At 37.4% G+C, this 18,690-nt stretch overlaps 1 protein-coding gene across 1 annotated transcript in view; it reads left to right on the forward strand.

Moving 5' to 3' along the window:
• Nucleotides 1-354: 354 nt before the first annotated feature.
• The window catches only part of CPO (carboxypeptidase O), a 30,132-nt gene continuing 11,796 nt past the window's right edge, over nucleotides 355-18,690 (forward strand). The window contains exons 1-5 of the mRNA XM_044669417.1: nucleotides 355-434; nucleotides 12,452-12,551; nucleotides 14,818-14,919; nucleotides 17,082-17,186; nucleotides 17,959-18,069. Coding sequence (XP_044525352.1) covers nucleotides 355-434; nucleotides 12,452-12,551; nucleotides 14,818-14,919; nucleotides 17,082-17,186; nucleotides 17,959-18,069 — 498 coding nt within the window. The remainder of the gene's footprint in view (nucleotides 435-12,451; nucleotides 12,552-14,817; nucleotides 14,920-17,081; nucleotides 17,187-17,958; nucleotides 18,070-18,690) is intronic.

Below are 18,690 nucleotides of genomic sequence, written 5' to 3' on the forward strand. Positions count from 1 at the left end.
CTTTAAAGTATATCCACTAGCCCAGCTACTTTTATTTTGTTTAAAGACTTCCTTGTTCCTCTACTGATCAGTAGGAAAGAGATCAGTAAAGGGAGTAAAAGAGATGGGGGCGGGGGGCGGGGGAAGAAATGTAACCAACAACCAAGAATTTGTGCAAAATTTTATATAGACCAAGACTCATATCTACTTGATTTATTTGACCTTAGACTTGCTCACTTACGTTAGTCATAAAAACCTGAGGACATAGCTCTGCTTTATCTTATCTTGATTTGTGTCAGCACTCTTTTCCTGTTTTCTCTGAGACATTTTTCCCTGCAAGTGGTATCTAGGCAGCTATAACATCTCTGCAGAAGAATGAAGAAGTTGCTTTGGACTGTTTGTCTCTTGGGGATTCTTGTCCCTCAAAATTTTGGATTGAAAGTGCAGTTTGATGGGTGAGTATGACATGGAAAGGGGAATTGAGAAGCTTGTAGTTAAACGGTGTTAGAGTTGAAAGTAACCTTAAACTAGGGTAACTAGTTTAACTTCTTCATTGTATAGAAGAAGAAACTGTTGCATATAGCTTAAATAGAAAACTTATAGTAATGTAAAAGGGGAGAGGGATAGCCCAAAGAGGTCCCAACCTGGCCATTATAGCATGTTCAAGATCCAAACCAATGAGCCCTTACTATAAGTAAGATGCTCTGCCAAGCTCTGGTGATACAAAGACAAAATGAAAAACAGCCTTGACCTAAAGAACTTAGGGTCTCTTGGAGCAAAGGAGAGCTGGTATAACATGTGACCACCTGCTTATTTGAGGATGGTGAAAGTGCTAAAAACTCAGGGAATCGAAAAAGACTTCCAGGAAGAGTTGATTCACCAGCTGAACCTTGAAGGAAGCATTTCAAGGTAAACGCTTTTCCCCAAGTTAGCAATAAAAGCGTTAGAGACTCTGAAATTTTTATCAACCAGATTTATTAGAAAAAGGAAATAATATCTAATGGCAAACATTATCATAGCACAGGTTAGTTCTTGGAAATATTTTTCTTTATTCAATAAAGGGTGAATATTAAAGACAAAAGAAAAGAAATCCATATTCCATGTTTTCATCATCTCTTAGCTTATTTGCTCTGGTTCCCTTATCTAGTCTATTTGACATTCAACTCTCAGCCTGCTTTTTGTTGCCAACATGGATTTATACCACATGACTGAGTAGACTAAGCAAATAGACTTAGTCTTAGATTATCCCAAATTCCATTCTCCTCCCTGCCCCCTTAATGTGCTGTGACTGGGGACAAGTTCTTCAGATACACAGACTGAATTCAGTCAAACTGCTGAAGTCTGGGTTCGCTGTGTTACCAAATAATATGTTGGAATACTTTTTTTCACTCTCAGGGTCATTTTTGTTATTGTTCAATTGTTTCAATCATGTCTGACTCTTCAAGATCCCATTTGGGGTTTTCTTGGCAAAGATCCTGGCATGGTTTGCCCTTTCCTTCTCCAACTCATTTTACAGATGAGCAAACTGAAGCAAACAGGGTGGAGTGACTTACCTGGAAACATTTCAGGTTTTCTTGGTTAAGATAATGAAGTGCTTTGCCATTTCCTTCTCCAGCTCATTTTACAGATGAGGAAACTGAGGCAAATAGACTTACCCAGAAACAGGTAAACCGGGTTAAGAAATTTGCCTGGGCACTTGCTCAGCTAATAAGTGTCTAAAGCCAATTTTTTTTTTTTTTTTAACGTAGGAAGATGAGTCTTCTTGCCTTTGGACCTGGACACTCTGTCCATTGAATCATCTAGCTCAGGGGCCAGCAACATATGGCTCTCGAGCCATATCTGGCTCTTTTGAGGGCCAGATATGGCTCTTTCTGCAGGAGCCATAAAGTCAATTTTTTTCAGGCGCTGTTACAGGAGTGCGCACTGTGAGCACTGTACGGCTCTCACAAAATTACATTTTAAAAAATGTGGCGTTTATGGCTCTCACGGCCAAAAAGGTTGCCAACCCCTGAGCTGCTCTCTTAGCCTCATAGCTCTAGAATTAGAAGGGATTTCAGAGGTCATTGAATTGAGAAACATGAAGACAGAGAGTTTTTATAACTTGCCCTAAGGTCACATTGGTAGTAAGAATTAGAGGTAGGATGGGAATCCAGGTTCTTGGGCTATAGAGGCAGTATTCTTCCCACTATGCCACATGGAGATGAGATTTTTGAACCCCAACTTCAAACTATATGGCCATAGGAAAAGTTACTGAACTTCTCTTAGCTTCAGTTTCCTAATCTGTAAAAGGGGATCATAATACTTGTACTTCTTACTTCATAGGGTTACTTTGAGGACATTATATTCATTAACTTTAAGGCACTATGTAAATATGAATTACTCTTAGAACTGTAAGACTACTGACTTAGAACTAGAGGGCAGCTTCAGAGGTCATATAGTCTATTCTGAGCTAGAATTGGGGTAGTGGAGAAATTTGGGAGATCAATCTGTGAACTTGGATGAGAAAAAAAAACGTCTATTTTTATTACCTTTTCTTTTATATCACTTAGTTGAAATTTAGGACTTCTTTCAACTACAAATTTAAAAAATATTCTGAGGAATCCATAGATTTCATCAGATTGCCATATTTAAAGATCTAGTCCAACCACTTTTTTATATATGAGGAAACTGAGGCTTAGTGTCATGAATCAACATACCCAAGATAACGGATATAATAAGTTGCAAATCTGGGACTCAAGTCCAGATCCGTTGATTATAGGCCTTCTGAACTCCAAATACAGTGCTCCTTTAACTATTGCTTATCATCATCATTTCCAATAGCAATGAACTTTGTACTTGAGATGCCTTATCTGTAAGGCAGAGGTAAGAATATTCAACATCCTTGAAAGATAAAAATGATTTCCAAGGCTTGTGCAATCCACTGAAGAGGCTGACCCCAGTCAGGGGGCTTCAAATAAGCTGGCTCCTGCTGACCACCCCTCATTATAGGACTTGAAGAAAAAAACAGTTTAGAACGGGACTATTTGTCCGTATTGATTATTTTTCAAATTAATTTTCACTTAACAGCATTGAAACAAAAAATACTGCTTGTTACATGACTCCTCCCTACTCCAAAACCAGCAATTACTGGCTATCATTTCCATTCTGGAAACTAATTAGACTTCTGTTTATTGCTTTGAAAAAAAATACTCTAAAATGCTTAAGTAGCTTCTTTTTCCCCTGAGGGTTCCCAAATATCTCATTTTTGCACCAATCTCTATTATATAGAAACCTCTTTGTGGATGCCTGTCAAAACTCTGGCTTGGAGATCTTTGATCTGGGGAAATTTATTAATGATGAATCCCAAAGAATCATTTTCTCTGTTAAACATTTTATGAGTTCCAGTTCAAAAAGAATACACAAAATACAATAATCCTTCCATTTGATAACATGAAATAAGACGGGTGCTAATTTGGGGGATTAGCTAGCCTTCCCTCTCCTTCCCATTCCTCATGTATTATGCATCAGTCTAGAAATTGACAAGGTAAAAGCAATATCAAGTCTCTGAACAAGGGGTTTAAATATTGGCTTAAGTGTTCTATTTGACTTGGGGAGGTTAAGTATCATATTTTGGTTCGATATTAAAAGGGTAAGCTCTTTTTAATATCAAAAACCTTCACCTGAACACTGGAGGGTCAGATTTTTCCCATCTTAGATGAACTCAGTAGAAAGAAAGAATTCTTGATCCTTCCTTGGCCCAGTTCTAGAAGTGAATCATTTCAAAAGGATAACATCTGAAAATGGTTACTGAGGGGGCATAAGAGATATGCTTACTAAGATGCCAAGAAACGTTAATGCAATCATTCAGCTCTTCTGCACCCTTCATCAGTAAACTGGTAAGGGAGGGAGAGGAGCTGGACCATGTGGCATCTAAGGCATTTTTGGCTCTAAGACTAGTGAAATAACTCGCCTTCCACCTCTAGCCTATGTAAACCATAAGAGGAACTGACACTATAGGGAATGATTTAATTCAAGTGAAAATGTATTCATGGATTATTACAGAACAGAGTTTTTTTCTTGCCTATTTTGTTGTGGATACTTTTGATAGTCTGATGAAACCCAAACCCTTCTTAGAAAAAAAATGTTTTAAAATGCCTAATACAAAATATATAAGTTAACAAAGGAAATGAATTATATTGAAATACAATTATCAAATATTTATTCCAAAACTCACATTCGCAGACCTGAGATTAAGAACCCTCGTTTAGAGGAACTGACAATGATTTCAGAGCAAACAAAGGAAAAACCCAAGATTGGACCCTGTGTATTCCTTTCATCAAAAGGAATATGGAACAAATTTTATGCAACAAATGGATAAATAAATACATTTTAAAATAAAAAGGGAATTGGATTAGAAATTTGCTAATAGAGCACAGTAAAATTTATCTATCAAGTTCTTTAATCTACTCTTCTAACTTCTTTTCTTTTCTTTTCCTTTTAACTTTGAAATATAGTCTAACATTTAAAGTCCTATATTTCCTAACCTCTGCTTATTGAACCAGTCTGATTTTATAGTCACACTTTCTATGCTGGTCAGAATGGGTTACCTAATTATTTCCTCCAGAAGTAATATTTCATCTCCCATGCCTTTGGATAAGCTATTTTCCAGGTTTGGTTTGGGGTCCCTTCTTACTATTGCCTAATAGAATGTTAGGGACTGAGGTCTCAGGGTCTGAAAAGGCAAAGGTCTGTTTACCCCCTGATGTTAGGTTGTGTTCAGGGTCTGACTAAGGCTTAAGATACCTCAGCTTCTACATTTCCCACCATTCAAAATAGCCGATTCCCTCAGTTTCCACATTTCTCAACTAGTTGCTGATTTGAGGCAATAATCTTTTCCCAGGCTCTCTTTCCCATAACTTATTTCCCAGACAGATAACTTGTCTTATAAGCACCTGCTCCTCCCCTTTTCTCAGTTCCTGTTATGTCTCTGGTTTCCCCCACCCTCAGTTTTTCCCTCAAAGCTCTTTCTCTCTCTTAAGGCTACATTGTTATGAGAAAGTTGCTTGAATTTTCATGAGAAAAATTTCTTGTGGTTTTTGCTTTTAAAAAACTTGTGTCCTAGCTGTGTGACCCTGGGCAAGTCACTTGACCCCCATTGCCTACCCTTACTACACTTCTGCCTTGGAGCCAATACACAGTATTGACTCCAAGACTGAAGGTAAGAGTTAAAAAAAATTAATTAAATTACATTTGAAAAAAAGCCTGTGTATTTATTCAATAAACAGCACTCAGCCATCATCAACAGACTGAGGCCCTTGGACCCCAAACTTTGTCTTGTCTCTCTTCTTTTCAGTCGAGTATCTCTGGGTTCTGCCCCCTCAAACGGGGCTCTAACAATAGAATCCTTCAAAGGACATCTCAGGTGCTCCTCTCATAGGAATTTTCATTATTCCTCCAAGATTAGATTGTATTCTATTATAGATACATTATATTTACATATATGTGTACAAATTGTACCTCCTTAGTAGAATATAAGTTTCTGGAATGCAAAGAATCTTATTTTTGACTTTGTATCTCTAGCTCTTAGCTCAGAATTTTGCATATAGTAGACACTTAATAGATTTTTAAAAATTGAATCCAATTTGAGTAGTATCCAGATTGTCCAGATAGGCAGGAAAGTCCAATTCTGAAAAGTTTTGTTAAAATATGGGCATAATGATGATCAAAGACTGCCATTTTTGTATTTTCATTCATACAAATGAGTTAACAGTTGCAAAGAGGTTTGCAAACCTTAAAGCATTAGAGAGTTCATAGAGCAATGAATTTTTGCATTTCTGCAATCAACTACAATCTCATTTCTGCTATAAAATTTCCTATATGACTCTAGCTTGGGAAGTGGGTGGACAATCAAACGTATCTCTGAACTTTTAGCTAATAGGACCTGCATTATTTCTTTGGGCAATTATTTCTGTTTTAAAGACATTTAACACCAGAAGTGAACTTTGTTATCATCTAATCTAGTCCCTTCATTTTACAGAGGAGGAATATGAGACATACAGAAGTTATGTGACTTGCCCAAAGTCAGCCAGAGAGCAAATAGGAATCAGAATTCCAATCCAGGTCCTCCGATCAAATCTAATGCTCCTTCATAAATGTTAAAAGAGAAAAAAAGTTGTATGTAAGTTTAACTTTTTTAAATTATAATTTCACCAGGGGAGATAACTATTTATTGGGGAATCTTTTAAAAGCAAAGTATCTTTTAAAAAAGTAAATCCCCCAATTGATCATTCTCATAACTATGTTGAACTTGATTAAAATGGATGCAATACAACATCTTTGAATCTCATTTTCCTCACCTGTGAAATGAGGACATCAATGTTTGCACTGCCTTTGGAACCATGTCCAAAGGGCCATTGAATTGTATGTACCCTTTGACCTAGCAATACCACTACTAAGTTTGTATCCCAAAGAGTTCAAAGAGAGGAGAAAAGGGCCTGCTTGTATAGAAACATTTATAGCCACTTTTTTGTGGTAGTAAAAAACAAGAAAATGAAGGGATACCCATCAACTGGGGAATGGCTGAACAAGTTGTGGTATATACTTGTAGTAAAAGAACATTGTGCCATGAGAAATGGCAAACAAGATAATCACAAAAAACCCTAGAAAGATTTTCTATGAAGTGATACAAATTGAAGTAAGTAGAACTAGGAGAACATTTTATACACTAAAAGCAATAAAGCAAAATAATCAACTGTGAATGACAACTGTTATCAGCAATGCAAGGATCCAAGACAACCAAGAGACTCAACAAAAAAAGGCTATCCATCACTATAGAAGGAACTGATAGAATCTGAATGCAAATAGAAACCTACCATTCTTCACTTTATTTCCTCCAAGAATTTTTCTCTGGCATAAGGGACATATGTCTTCTTTCGCATTATGATGAACAAGGAAATAAGTATTATATGATAACACGTGTACCATGTTAAAATCTTATTTGCCATCTCTGGGAAAGGAGAGCAGTAGGAGGGAGGAAAAGAACACGGATCACAAAATGTCAGAAAATGATTTTTGAAAATTGTGTCAACATGCAAACTAGAAAAAACAAACAAACAAAAAGAAGTGAGCTTCCTCTGGGCCAGAGTCAATCCTTTCTCTGCACCCTTGCTCCCATCTCTTCCTATTTCCTCTGAGAGCTTGCTCCTTCAGTCAACTTCTCTGTTTATAATTTTCTATCTTTACCCACTGGCTTCTCTACTACCTAAAAACATGCCATCCTTTTGCTCAATAACATCAATTCCCCTGTTTTGCATTTTAAACCCTTCACAATGTAACTCCAACATATCTTCCCAAGCTAATTGCACATGAATCCCCACATGCACTTTTCATGGTAACTCAACTGGCCTTGTTTCTTGAACGCATTCTTTTCCCTACCTCAGTGAGGCATAGATTATGCCGCTTGCCTTAGAAAGGGAATTCTTCACAGTAATGCAGATCACAACCTATATTTGCCAGCCCAACATGTGTGACTCTTGTGCATGTTCTCCCCATGGGGATCACCAAGCCTATTCAACAATTTCCTCAAGTTTTCCCAGTATCAGGAAAAGTGTGCCAGAAGAGCTTTCTGGCTGTCCTCATGTCATGCCTTGCTTTTGCCACGTGACCAGCCCACTGGCTCTTCCTTCCAGATAATTCCTTCATGTTGTTCTTTCCTCTTATACTTTTTACAGGTTCCTCCTTGGTTCTGTATTGCAGCTTGTCCATGCACCCCCCCATTATTCCCTGTGTCATACTCTTTGTGATTTTTTTAGGGGCAGTCATGTTCAATGTTTCACTGCCATAGAACAACAATTTGTGTTATTGTTCAGTCATTTCAGTCATGTCCAGCTCTTCCTGACTCCAATTTGGGTTTTGTTGGCAAAAATACTGGCATGGTTTGCCATTTCCTTCTCCAGCTCATTTTACAGAAGAGGAAACTGAAGCAAATAGGATTAAGTGACATGCCCAGGGCCACACATCTAGTAAGTGTCTGAGGCCAGATCTAAACTCAGGTTTTCTTAACTCCAGAGCTGGCATTTTATCCATTATGCAACCTCGCTTCCTTATATAGCAATAAGTTTTCTCTCTTTTTTTTAACCCTTACTTTCCATCTTAGAATCAATACTATATATCAGTTCCAAGGCAGAAGAGTGGTAAGGACTGGGCAGTGAGGGTTAAGTGACTTACCCAGGGTCACAGAGCTAGGAAATGTCTGCAGCCAGTTTGGGACTGTCATCTCTAGGCCTGGCTTTCAATCCACTGAACCACCTAGGTGCTCCCCCCTACCCTCACCACTGTATTTCAATATTAATATTGAAAAAATGAATTTTTCCTTTCTGGGAACCTTGGGACCATTAAAAGAGCATTTCTTCTTTTGACATTTGACATTGCCACAGACCTTTCTGAGTTTTTGACAGGTTTTTGCTGTGGTTCCATCATACTCTCCTAAATAATCTTTTTTCTGATGCTACAATTGAAGCTGTTGATCGATTTTTCTGGCACAGGAATTGAACTGGCCTCAGTCTGTTCTATAAGAGTCACATGAGTTTCTGGACTGATTTCTGTTAATGTCATTAGGCCTTACTTCCCTGCAGAAAGTTAGTTATGAAAGATATGCTTTAAAATAATGGGGGGAAAGGGAAGAAAAACACAGTGAAACATGTAAAAAAGCGAGTGGGAGGAAGTTTGAAGAAGATACCAATAAGGTTTTGTCAGTTTTAATATATTAGTTTATATATACTTTAAAAACAAGCTATGCAAGACAGAGTCATGGTTAAATATGTAATCTTTTTTTTTTCTATCCTTTACATATAGAAATATTCATGCAATCGCAAGCAATGATCAACTCCAAAGACAAGATGTTCAGGGACAGAAATAATAATAATAAACCATAGTTACACAGGACTGTGAGTTTCCCAAAGCACTTTAAATACCTCATCTCATTTGATTTTCACAACAGTACTATGCGACACATCCTACTAGTATTATCCCCATTTTACTGATGAAGAAACTGAGGCTCAGAGTAACACAATTAATAAGGATTTGGATTGAGTTGGATTTGAAGGCGGGCTTTCTAGCTTCTGTTTCAGAGCTCTATACATGTTTCTTGGAAAAAAAAAGTCAGGGAGCAAGGTTGTCCTTCAAGGACTAATTCCCATACTTGGCCTCTAATTACCTTTGCATCTCCTTTTGCACTTTTTCCCTTCTGACAGCAATTATACAGACAGCAGAACCACCTTTAACAAGGTAGGTGAAGGTTCAGAAGTCCATGTTTTTCCCCTGGTTTTTAAGAACTTAACTCACATGGGTCTTGTTTGGAAAAGTAAACTTTCTTAGTACCTTCATAATAATTTTTAACTCTACCTGATTTGGGGTCTCTGGAAGGTCCCTTTCAGCCTCTGCGTCTTTGAGACTTATTGGTATTACTTGAGAAACAGCGATGCCAATGGCTAAAATTGTCAAGTTATAATGAATTCCTGTTTGGAGATTTTCTTGCTTAGTTAACAAGTAGACATACCGGTGTTAATCAGGAAGAAAAATGTTTGTTCACAAGCAAGAGATTTGGAGCTAGATCACTGGTGCATGGCCATTCCTAGTTGGCTGAGCAATTTGTCTGGTTAATTCAAATAACAAATGAGACTCTGGCATGCTAATTAGTTGCCTGATATTCAGTCTCCTAACTTCTTAGAAGGACAAGGGGCATTTGCCTACCAGAGACCAAGGAATAATAGGTCTGTGATGCTTTTAGACGTCTGGGGCCATAAACATGCTACACCAGCTGACTCAGTATGTGCCTTCTCTATGATAGCAGGCACAAGCACCTCGCTGAAGACCATTCAGGATGAGGATTGCACATTGTAATACTCATACATATGAGTAATATTATATATTATGTGTAATACTACATGTAATACATATAATAAAATAATACACATATAATCTTCACAAATAAGAATTTACAGTGACTATGAATAATAACCTTGTCATTGATTAGGTACTTGCTTTTTGCTTATATCTCCCATCAGTACTGGATGGTTGATTTCATTTTCTTTCAATCTGGAAATGACCTTAGAAAATCTTAGGATTCAACCCATTAATTTTATAGATGGGAAAATTGAGGTCCAATGAGCTTAAATGACTTGTCTGAAGTCATATAAGTACAGTCCAACCTTGACACTTGATAGTTTCAGAACTTGTTGAATTTGGCATTCCATGCATTTTGACAAGAAAAAAATTGTCATTGTATTCAGTGTTTGCTTGGAACTTGATGAGCTTGCTAGAACTTGTTGGCCTTGACATCTCAGGAAGTGCATGCCTACTCCAGACAAAACAAAGGATCATGTGTTAGTTCAGGGGCATGAAGAAAAGTTCAACACTGATTTGCTGCAGGAATTTCAAAGGGAGTAGCAGTGGCTAGTGGGGGTGTGTGTAGAGTTTTCTTCAGGTGAGGAGGAGGCAAAGGAAGATGTGCCCATTTCATTAATCAAGGAAACATGTGTGAAATGGGTGGAAGTGCAAAACTTTGTGGAAAAAGAGTACCCCAATAAAGCTTTAACAAGCAGAATTGTAAATTTGTTAAATAACCAGACCATTTCCCACTTTAGAGGAATTTCGAAATGCAGACAAAAACGAACATCTTTGGTTAGGTTTCTTGTGAAGTTTATACTGGTTAATCTCCAGCAGGGTTCAGTGGTGATAAGGGACAGAAAAGAAAGAGAAAGAACTCCAGAAGGGCAAGTGCCCTCAGATATTATGGAAGGTGACTCCTCTTCCAGACAATAACATTTCTCTTCCCCACCATCCCCTTAGGTCAGGAACTCCTCTCAGTCCAGGTAAAGTTAAGTTCAAATTATTTTATCTAATCTAATTATTGTTTTTCAAATTTGTCATTATACTAATGTTTATTTAGTAAAATACTACTCCATTAATGCATATACTGCCTTATAAAATCTGGGTTTTCTGGATGTCTGGAACAGATTAATTCAATTGACATTATTTCTTATGGGAAAAATTCATTTGATACTCAACATTTTTGGTACTCAACCTGCCTTCTGGAATGAATGAATGATGAATATCAAGGTACTACTGTGGTTAATAACACCTTTTGGTTTGAAGCCCACGTTCTTGACTCTAAGTCTAGATTATAAACATAGCACTTCATCTTCACATTGATGTCTTTCTTCTTGGAAGTTGTAGGTTGTGGGTATTTTTACTACTTACTTGGTGTTTAGCATAACTAATCTTGTCACACCTTTTGTGTTTTTGTATTTATGTTGTTTATTTTTCATGTTTCTGTTTGATCTTCCTAAATGAATTATATGTTCATTAAGAACAGCGATTGTGTCAAATTTTTTGTGATTTCTGAAGTGCCTACACAAAAGATTCTCAATACATTTTGCTGAATGAATGAAGAAAGGAGGGGAAAGAAATAAGCATTTATACTACTCTATGTCAAACACTTTTTTACAAATATCATCCCATTTGATCAACCTTGGGAGGTGCCTTTCAGTGAAAGATCTTAAAACTTGGTATTTTAGAGTGATGCTCAATGAAGATCAATGATTGTGATCCTTAAAAAAAGAAGTCTATAGGTTTATTGGGGGAAGATTGTTGGCTCAATGGATTGAGAGTCAGGCCTAAAGATGAGAGGTACTGGGTTCAAATGTGACTTCAGGTGCTTTCTAGTTCTTTGACTCTGGGCAAGTCACTTAACCCTCATTATTTAATCCTTACTGTTCTTCTGCCTGAGAACCAGTAACCACTATTGATTCTAAGATAGAAAGTGTAAGAGTTAAATTAATGCCCAATACTTGAAGTATTATATTTTTATAAAGTTTGTTATCTGACAAAATAGAACCACGGGACTAAGTTTTCTACCTGTTCAGAATGCTGGCTCCACCAAAGTCTACCATAGAAAGGAACTCCACCCAATTTATCTCCTGTCTACATCTGCACATGAATGGGGTCCTGAAAATTGTAGCTTTGCTGGGAACCATAGTTTTTAGGGTAACATATTCCAATTTCACAAAAGGTTAAAAAATGTTTTTTTCTTAAGGTTAAGGTTTTTTAAGGTAAGGGTTAAAAAAAAAGCAAAATACCACCTGTGAAGGTGCCTTGGGTAATATGGCAAAGAAAGCCTTTTATAAACTCCCAAAACAGTAATATTATTTATACATTGGTTTAGAACTGCTAGACTTTCTCAATTCAGGGTAGCACAGTACAACAGATAAAATAAATGTCAGAAAAAGAAAAGAAAATTTTCATGAAGGAGAAATTTATGAATTGATATAATGTTGCCAATTAATATATAGCACTGGCAGAATATTGTCTCCATGGGTCTCAGTCTTCCCTTTTGTAAAAGCAGAGGGGTTTGGGCTAGATAGCCTCTAAGGTCCCTCCAGCTCTAAAGCACTGATGCCATTGTCTTTGGGATTTTCATGGCTTCCCTTCACAGAATCCTGGCAAACGATGGACATGGAGGGCTGGAGGAGAAGCAGGATCCCAGGAGCTACTTGGAAAACTATGACTACAAGAAGTATCACCCCATTGAGGAGGTAAGCAAAGTTCCATAGAAGGCACAGCTATCTTGAGAGAGAGACAATTGAAGTCTCTTTCTGAGGTAGCTGGCTCCGAGGGCCCCACGGAAGGCAGAGATGTGGGCCATTGGAAGGACAATTGTATAGAAATGAAGCTGGATACATGTAGGTTAGGGTTTGGGGGAACCAAAGGCATGGATCTTTTGAGTCTCCTCCAAACCTTTGTGATACTAGAAAAACGAATACAAAACTAGAACAAGTTTATACTTGTTTCTCAATCCCTGACAAGTTTAAGTAGAGAGCATGAGGTTGAAGTTGTACATGTGTGTCTGAACCCGTGCACTGAGAGTGGGGGGCAGAAGGGGAATGGCCCTTTGTTCCAAGCATACTTAGATGAAAGCATTATTTCTAGGAGAGGAGACCTTAACCTTTTTTTGATTTATAGGCAGTCTGGTAAAACTTAGGAGCCTCTTCTCAGAAAAGATAAGTATAAATGCAAAAAAGAAAGTAAATGATTACAAAGGAAATGAATGATAATGAAATATAGCTGTCAAAATTTGTTTTTAAGCTTAATGGACGCTAGATTAAGAATCCATCTTCTCAAAGATGAAGAGGGACTGTTTTCAGGTAGGAAAGCATTAAAATTGTGTTTCCAAAGTAGTTTCGGTAATGACAACGCTGATTTGAATTTTGCCCAGAGAAATTACACAGAGTTATACACATATATGTATGTGTATATATATTTATTTGTATATACATGTGTGTTGTAAGTTAAGTTTTGCAAGGATTTGCAGAAGCAAATCCTTGCAAAACTTAACTTACAGTATGCATGTATACATACATAATATGCTTTATTCATGTTTCCTAGGAATTATACAGATACACACATATAAAAATATATATGCTACTTAATATATATTAAATATATATGTATGTATCCCATGAGGTTCACCATATTCAATATAGTAGCTTTATAATACATAAAGTGTCTGTATATGTGTTTATATGTACACATGTATGCATTTATGTACTTCATATTTATTAAGTATGTGTCTGAGTGTGTGTGTGTGTTTGTATTTGTGTAAATGTATCTTTCCAGCATCTGGAATTCTTATCCAGCCCAAATAATCTTCATTTGGGTAGTTTTCCTTTCTTTTCTCCAGTAGTGTCTGATTACTGAACTGTGCAGAAAAGACCCAAGCCTCTTTATTTCTATTGTTATGATAATTCTTATATTATGATTCTATTTAACAGCAGCTCCCACAAGCAGGAAGGAAAGCTAATCGCATCCTAATCATCTTGAAATAGATCACTGGAGTACCTAATGAGCAACTCTAGTTCCTTTCATTCAAGGCTTCCAAATAGTTTGTGACTTAGATGCCAGAATGACTTGGTGAGGTTCTGATGGTGCCATCTTTGAATTGCTGACTTTTCTGCATTCTCTTATTGATCTTCACAGAACTGGAATTTACTGGGTCCTAGCCCTCAGTTCTCCCTGTTCTTCCCTTCATCATCAAAATCAGCCCCACACAAACTACCAAACTGATTTTTTTTAAAGTTTTGATTTGATTTAGTTGCTTTGGACTCCATGCTCCAGCACCTAGCTACTGATATTTCACCACTCGCAGTCCAGCAAAATGTGGATGAGTGTTGTTTAATATCTCTCCTAGTTAATGTGGCTTTCAATTTCCCTGTGACTTCATGTCCCTTTGAAATTATGGTTGGCCAGTGTTTTGACAGATATACTCATTGAATTTCTTTGTTTTAGAGTGATGTTCAATGATTGCAATTAAAAAAAAACAAAACATCTATGAAGGTGCCAAGGAAGCCTTTTATAAAATCCGGTAAGGTAATAGTTGGTTTGGAAATGTTTGACTTTTTCCAGGAGAGGTAGCATAGGGTAGTAGATAAAATAAATATCAGAAAAAGAAAAGAAGTCTCAGATTTGAATCTTGCTTCTTTTTATTCATTTATTTAAATGATCATGACCAGAATCCTCTCTTCTCAGTGCCCCAGGCAAATCTCTACAACCATAAATTGGATCTAAGCTGCTAATCTCCATTGGTGGAGAGAATTTCCAAACAGAGTCAAGATACATGGTTGAAATCATAAGTCTGGATTTTTTTTAAAAAATGCTTTCCATAGAGATGCTGAAGTCTATGTATTCCACATTCTACAGAGTTCAGGGTGTTCTCTTTGTATCCGAGAGATAAGCTGTTATCTTCAGCTGAGACAGGGAGATGGCAATCTAATTGATACTAACCTTTCTCTATGACTATTTCAGATCTATAAATGGATGAGTGAGATAAGAGAGAGCTACAAGGAAGTGGTGACACAGCACTTTCTAGGCATGACCTATGAGGCCCGACCAATGAATTACTTAAAGGTGAGTGAAAGGGCTGAAGATGCTTTCAAGATTTAAAAGGGGCAGCTAGATGGTGCAGTGGATAGAGAGCAGGGCCTGAAGTAAGGATGACTCATCTTCCTGAGTTCAAATATGGCCTGAGACACTTACTATTTGTATGACCCTGAGCAAGTCACTTAACCCTGTTGGCCTCAGTTTCCTTAGCTGTAAAATGATCTGGGGAGGGAAATGGTAAACCACTCCAGTATCTCTGCCAAGAAAGACCCAAATGGGGTCAAAAGAGTTAGACATAAATGAACAGCAACAATATTTACCTTTCTAAGCATATTCATCTGGTATTCACTGAGTGCAGAGCAAAAGATTAAGAACCACTGTGGAGAAGAGCAAAAGGTGATGGGGAAGAAGACATCAATTCAGAGGATCTTTGCTGTATTTGGTTCTATGAGACATTATGGTATGGTATGGGAGCTAGGTAGTGCAGTGGAGAGAATGCTGGACTTGGAGTCAGAAAGAATTATGTTCAAATTCTGCCTCAGCATCTCATTAGCAGTAACCTGTTCCTCGTCTAAAAAAAAAAAATGAGCATAAAATAAAAGCATCAACCACATAGGTGTGTTGTGAGGATCAAATAAAATAAAATTTAAAGTGCTATGAAAACTTTAAAATTCTTTCAAAGTACTGGCTAGTCTAATGGGAAGAGCACCCACTTTTGGAGTCAGTGGACCTGGATTTGAATCTTATCTCTGTTACTGTTTGTATGACTTGTGTGACTCCACGTGCAGACATGGAGAATAGGTCTATAATATATACCTCTTGGTGTGGATGTGGTGACTTTCCCAGCAAATAGCTGTGTGCAGAATCTTCAGAATTTGGCAGGGCTTCATGCAGAGTCCTGTTGGCCCTGGAGCAAAGCCTTCTCAGGGTTGTCCCTGGGAAACCTGCCCATCTGGTTTGGACCTTTTCATCAGCAGCAGAGCTGATCTGCCCAAACGAGACCATCTGGCCCCCTCATAGTGGGAGATGATGGGAATGAAGAGATGGGGCCCAGGCAAGGAAATGGCTGTAATGAGGAGGTAATCAAGACAGCCTAGTCATTAACGTAAACATCCCCATAAATACTATAATTATCAGAGTGAGAAGAGGTCAAAGGTGGTTCAGGGATTGTGTTGGCAGGTTAAAAAATGAGTGAGCTTAAGTGACCTGAAAAATCTCACCCCATCATGAGGTCTCTCTTAAATCATAAGCTCTTTATGAGGAGGCAACGGGCCCTTAGAAATAGAAAAAGCTCAAGTCCTTCTCAGCCCCTCTCCACTTTGGGACAGAATAAAACCTTTTTGGGGATGAATTTTGTTGAAATATTTAAATTATAAATGCATTGTTCTTCTCTGCTACTCCTAGGGAGCCATTCATTCTACCAAAGACCTCCCTACTCCCCAAAAGTGGGAGGGCTAAACTAACTAATAGAGCAGTGATGGGCAACCTTTTGAGCTTGGTATGTCAAAATTCACCCAAAAAATGAGCATAACTCCAGTGGTGTGTCACTTAGAGAAAAAAGCCATAATCTCATGATATTTATATTTTAAATAACAAAAATGTATAATTGTAATATATAACTATATTTAATAAACCAAAATAGGTAAATTAATATAGGTAGAATTGTCATCTATAGTACACAGAGTGTCTACACTACACGACAGCAAATGTTTCATCCTTGGCTCTGTATGTAGCTGTGTGTCATTGAAAATGGCTACGTGTGTCAGTGCTGAAATGCGTGTCATAGGTTTGCCATCACCATAACAGAGTACCAAGAACACTGATATAGTCAGTGTTTTACACCTATTGTTCCCACCTCTGCAAAGGAGGAGGATAAATTAAGTCCATGGTATTTGCAAGGCTGTGTGCTTTATTCTGTGACTACTAAAATTCCTCCCACTTACTGTCACTTGAGTTATACTTTCGGCAGGGGTTCAACAGTTGCAGGGGAGAGGTTCATGTTGCTTGAAGGATCTGTCCAAATTCTCATTCCTGCTTCCAACCATAAAGGAGGCCTCTTCAAGTGCCAAAGAGTAAATTTGCATAAATTTCAATCTTAGCCTTAGATTGGCTTTCTACACCAAATGTATGGTGGGATGTTTTCCAGTAATAAAGGGTTGTTTTCAAACTGAGATGTGTGTCCCCTCTAGATCAGTGAACCAGCAAGTACTCAGAAGAAGATCATTTGGATGGACTGTGGGATTCATGCCAGAGAGTGGATTGCACCTGCCTTTTGCCAGTGGTTTGTGAGAGAAGTGAGTGTCTCCATCATACATTTATCCCAATTGATGAGATGAGATATATAAAGCTGTTGGTGAATTCAACAACCCTTCAAAGGAGGTCAGTGATGAAGGAGATAAGGACAGTGACAGCTGTACTTCTCAGCAACTGAAAAGCGCCTTCCTTCCTTTGCACATCAATAGGATCATCATTACTTCCAAGGGAACTAGGTGTATCAACAGGAGGGAAACAAAACTGAATTGTAGAATTTAGTCTTATCCTTGGGTGGCAAAAATTCACTTTTAATGGAATTTAGTGGAGTTACCATGTAGTATAGTGGTTAGAAGGTTATCTTTGTACTTAGGAGGTCCTAGATTTAAGTCCTTCCTCCATTATATACGAAAGGAGAATTAATAACCTTTTAGTGCTCCAGACAATTCATTAACACTAAGTAATGTTAAAGTTCCTTACAAAAATTAACTGAAAGCTATAGGGACAAAAAAAATGAACAAAGGTATCTTTTAAGTGAGAAGATACTTTATCCAAGATATTTTTAAGAGGAAATCTGCATATTAAATACAGTACATATAAACCTTTAAGTGAAGGTAAGAAGGAACTTATGAGATTTTGAAAATGAGTAGTAGCTATGATCTTTTGCAAATCTTGGTAACATATGCATCCATGGAAAGTAGAAGACTTAAGGAAAAAATGCATTGATCTCTTGTGACCAAGTTGGGGAGATGAGGCAAGTGAGAAGAGAAACAAATCTCTCCAAAATCTTCAAGTGTTTCTATTTTTTATTCATAGATTCTACAAAACTACAAAACAGATTTAAGGATAAGCAGATTTCTTAGGAAGATGGACTTCTACATCCTCCCAGTTCTTAATGTTGATGGCTATATCTACACCTGGACACATGTAAGCAAACTGACCCCCTTTTACTCTATGGGAGTTGTGTGTATGAGTATAGAAGCTGAGAGGCAGGAAGGACCTCAGATGTTACCTGTCCAGCCTCAATGTTATACCGCCTGCCTCTCATCAACAACTTCATAAAGCAACCCCAAGAGAGCTTACTATTCCAATTGGCCTGAACTCTTTAAAAAAATTATTAAAAATGTTTATTTTAAAATTTAAAAAATTATTTTTATTAATTTAAATTTATTTTATTTTATTAGTAGTAGTATTTTTATTAATTTTAATTGATTTTTATTAATTGATCAATAACTACTTCTCAAGCACCTAGTATATATCTGACAGTGTGCTACCTGCCGGGAATAAAAAGACAAACATGAAACAGTCCCAGCCCTCAAAGAGGGCTTACACTTGCCTTTATTGGATCTTTACCTCAAATTCTAAGAAACCTTCTTTTTTGCAGCTGTGATCTCTGCATAATGGCAAAATTCTAGATACATTCTTTTTTTAAAAAATAGATAACTTAATTCTTTAACTGTTTCTCAAACTCCATCACTTTATTCTTTATTCCCACCCCTAAAGGAGCTAATGGTCTCCCAATGTATCAAAGCCAAATACTCAGTCATG

This window comes from Gracilinanus agilis, chromosome 3 (assembly GCF_016433145.1).
Source record: "Gracilinanus agilis isolate LMUSP501 chromosome 3, AgileGrace, whole genome shotgun sequence".
Lineage (NCBI taxonomy): Eukaryota > Metazoa > Chordata > Mammalia > Didelphimorphia > Didelphidae > Gracilinanus > Gracilinanus agilis.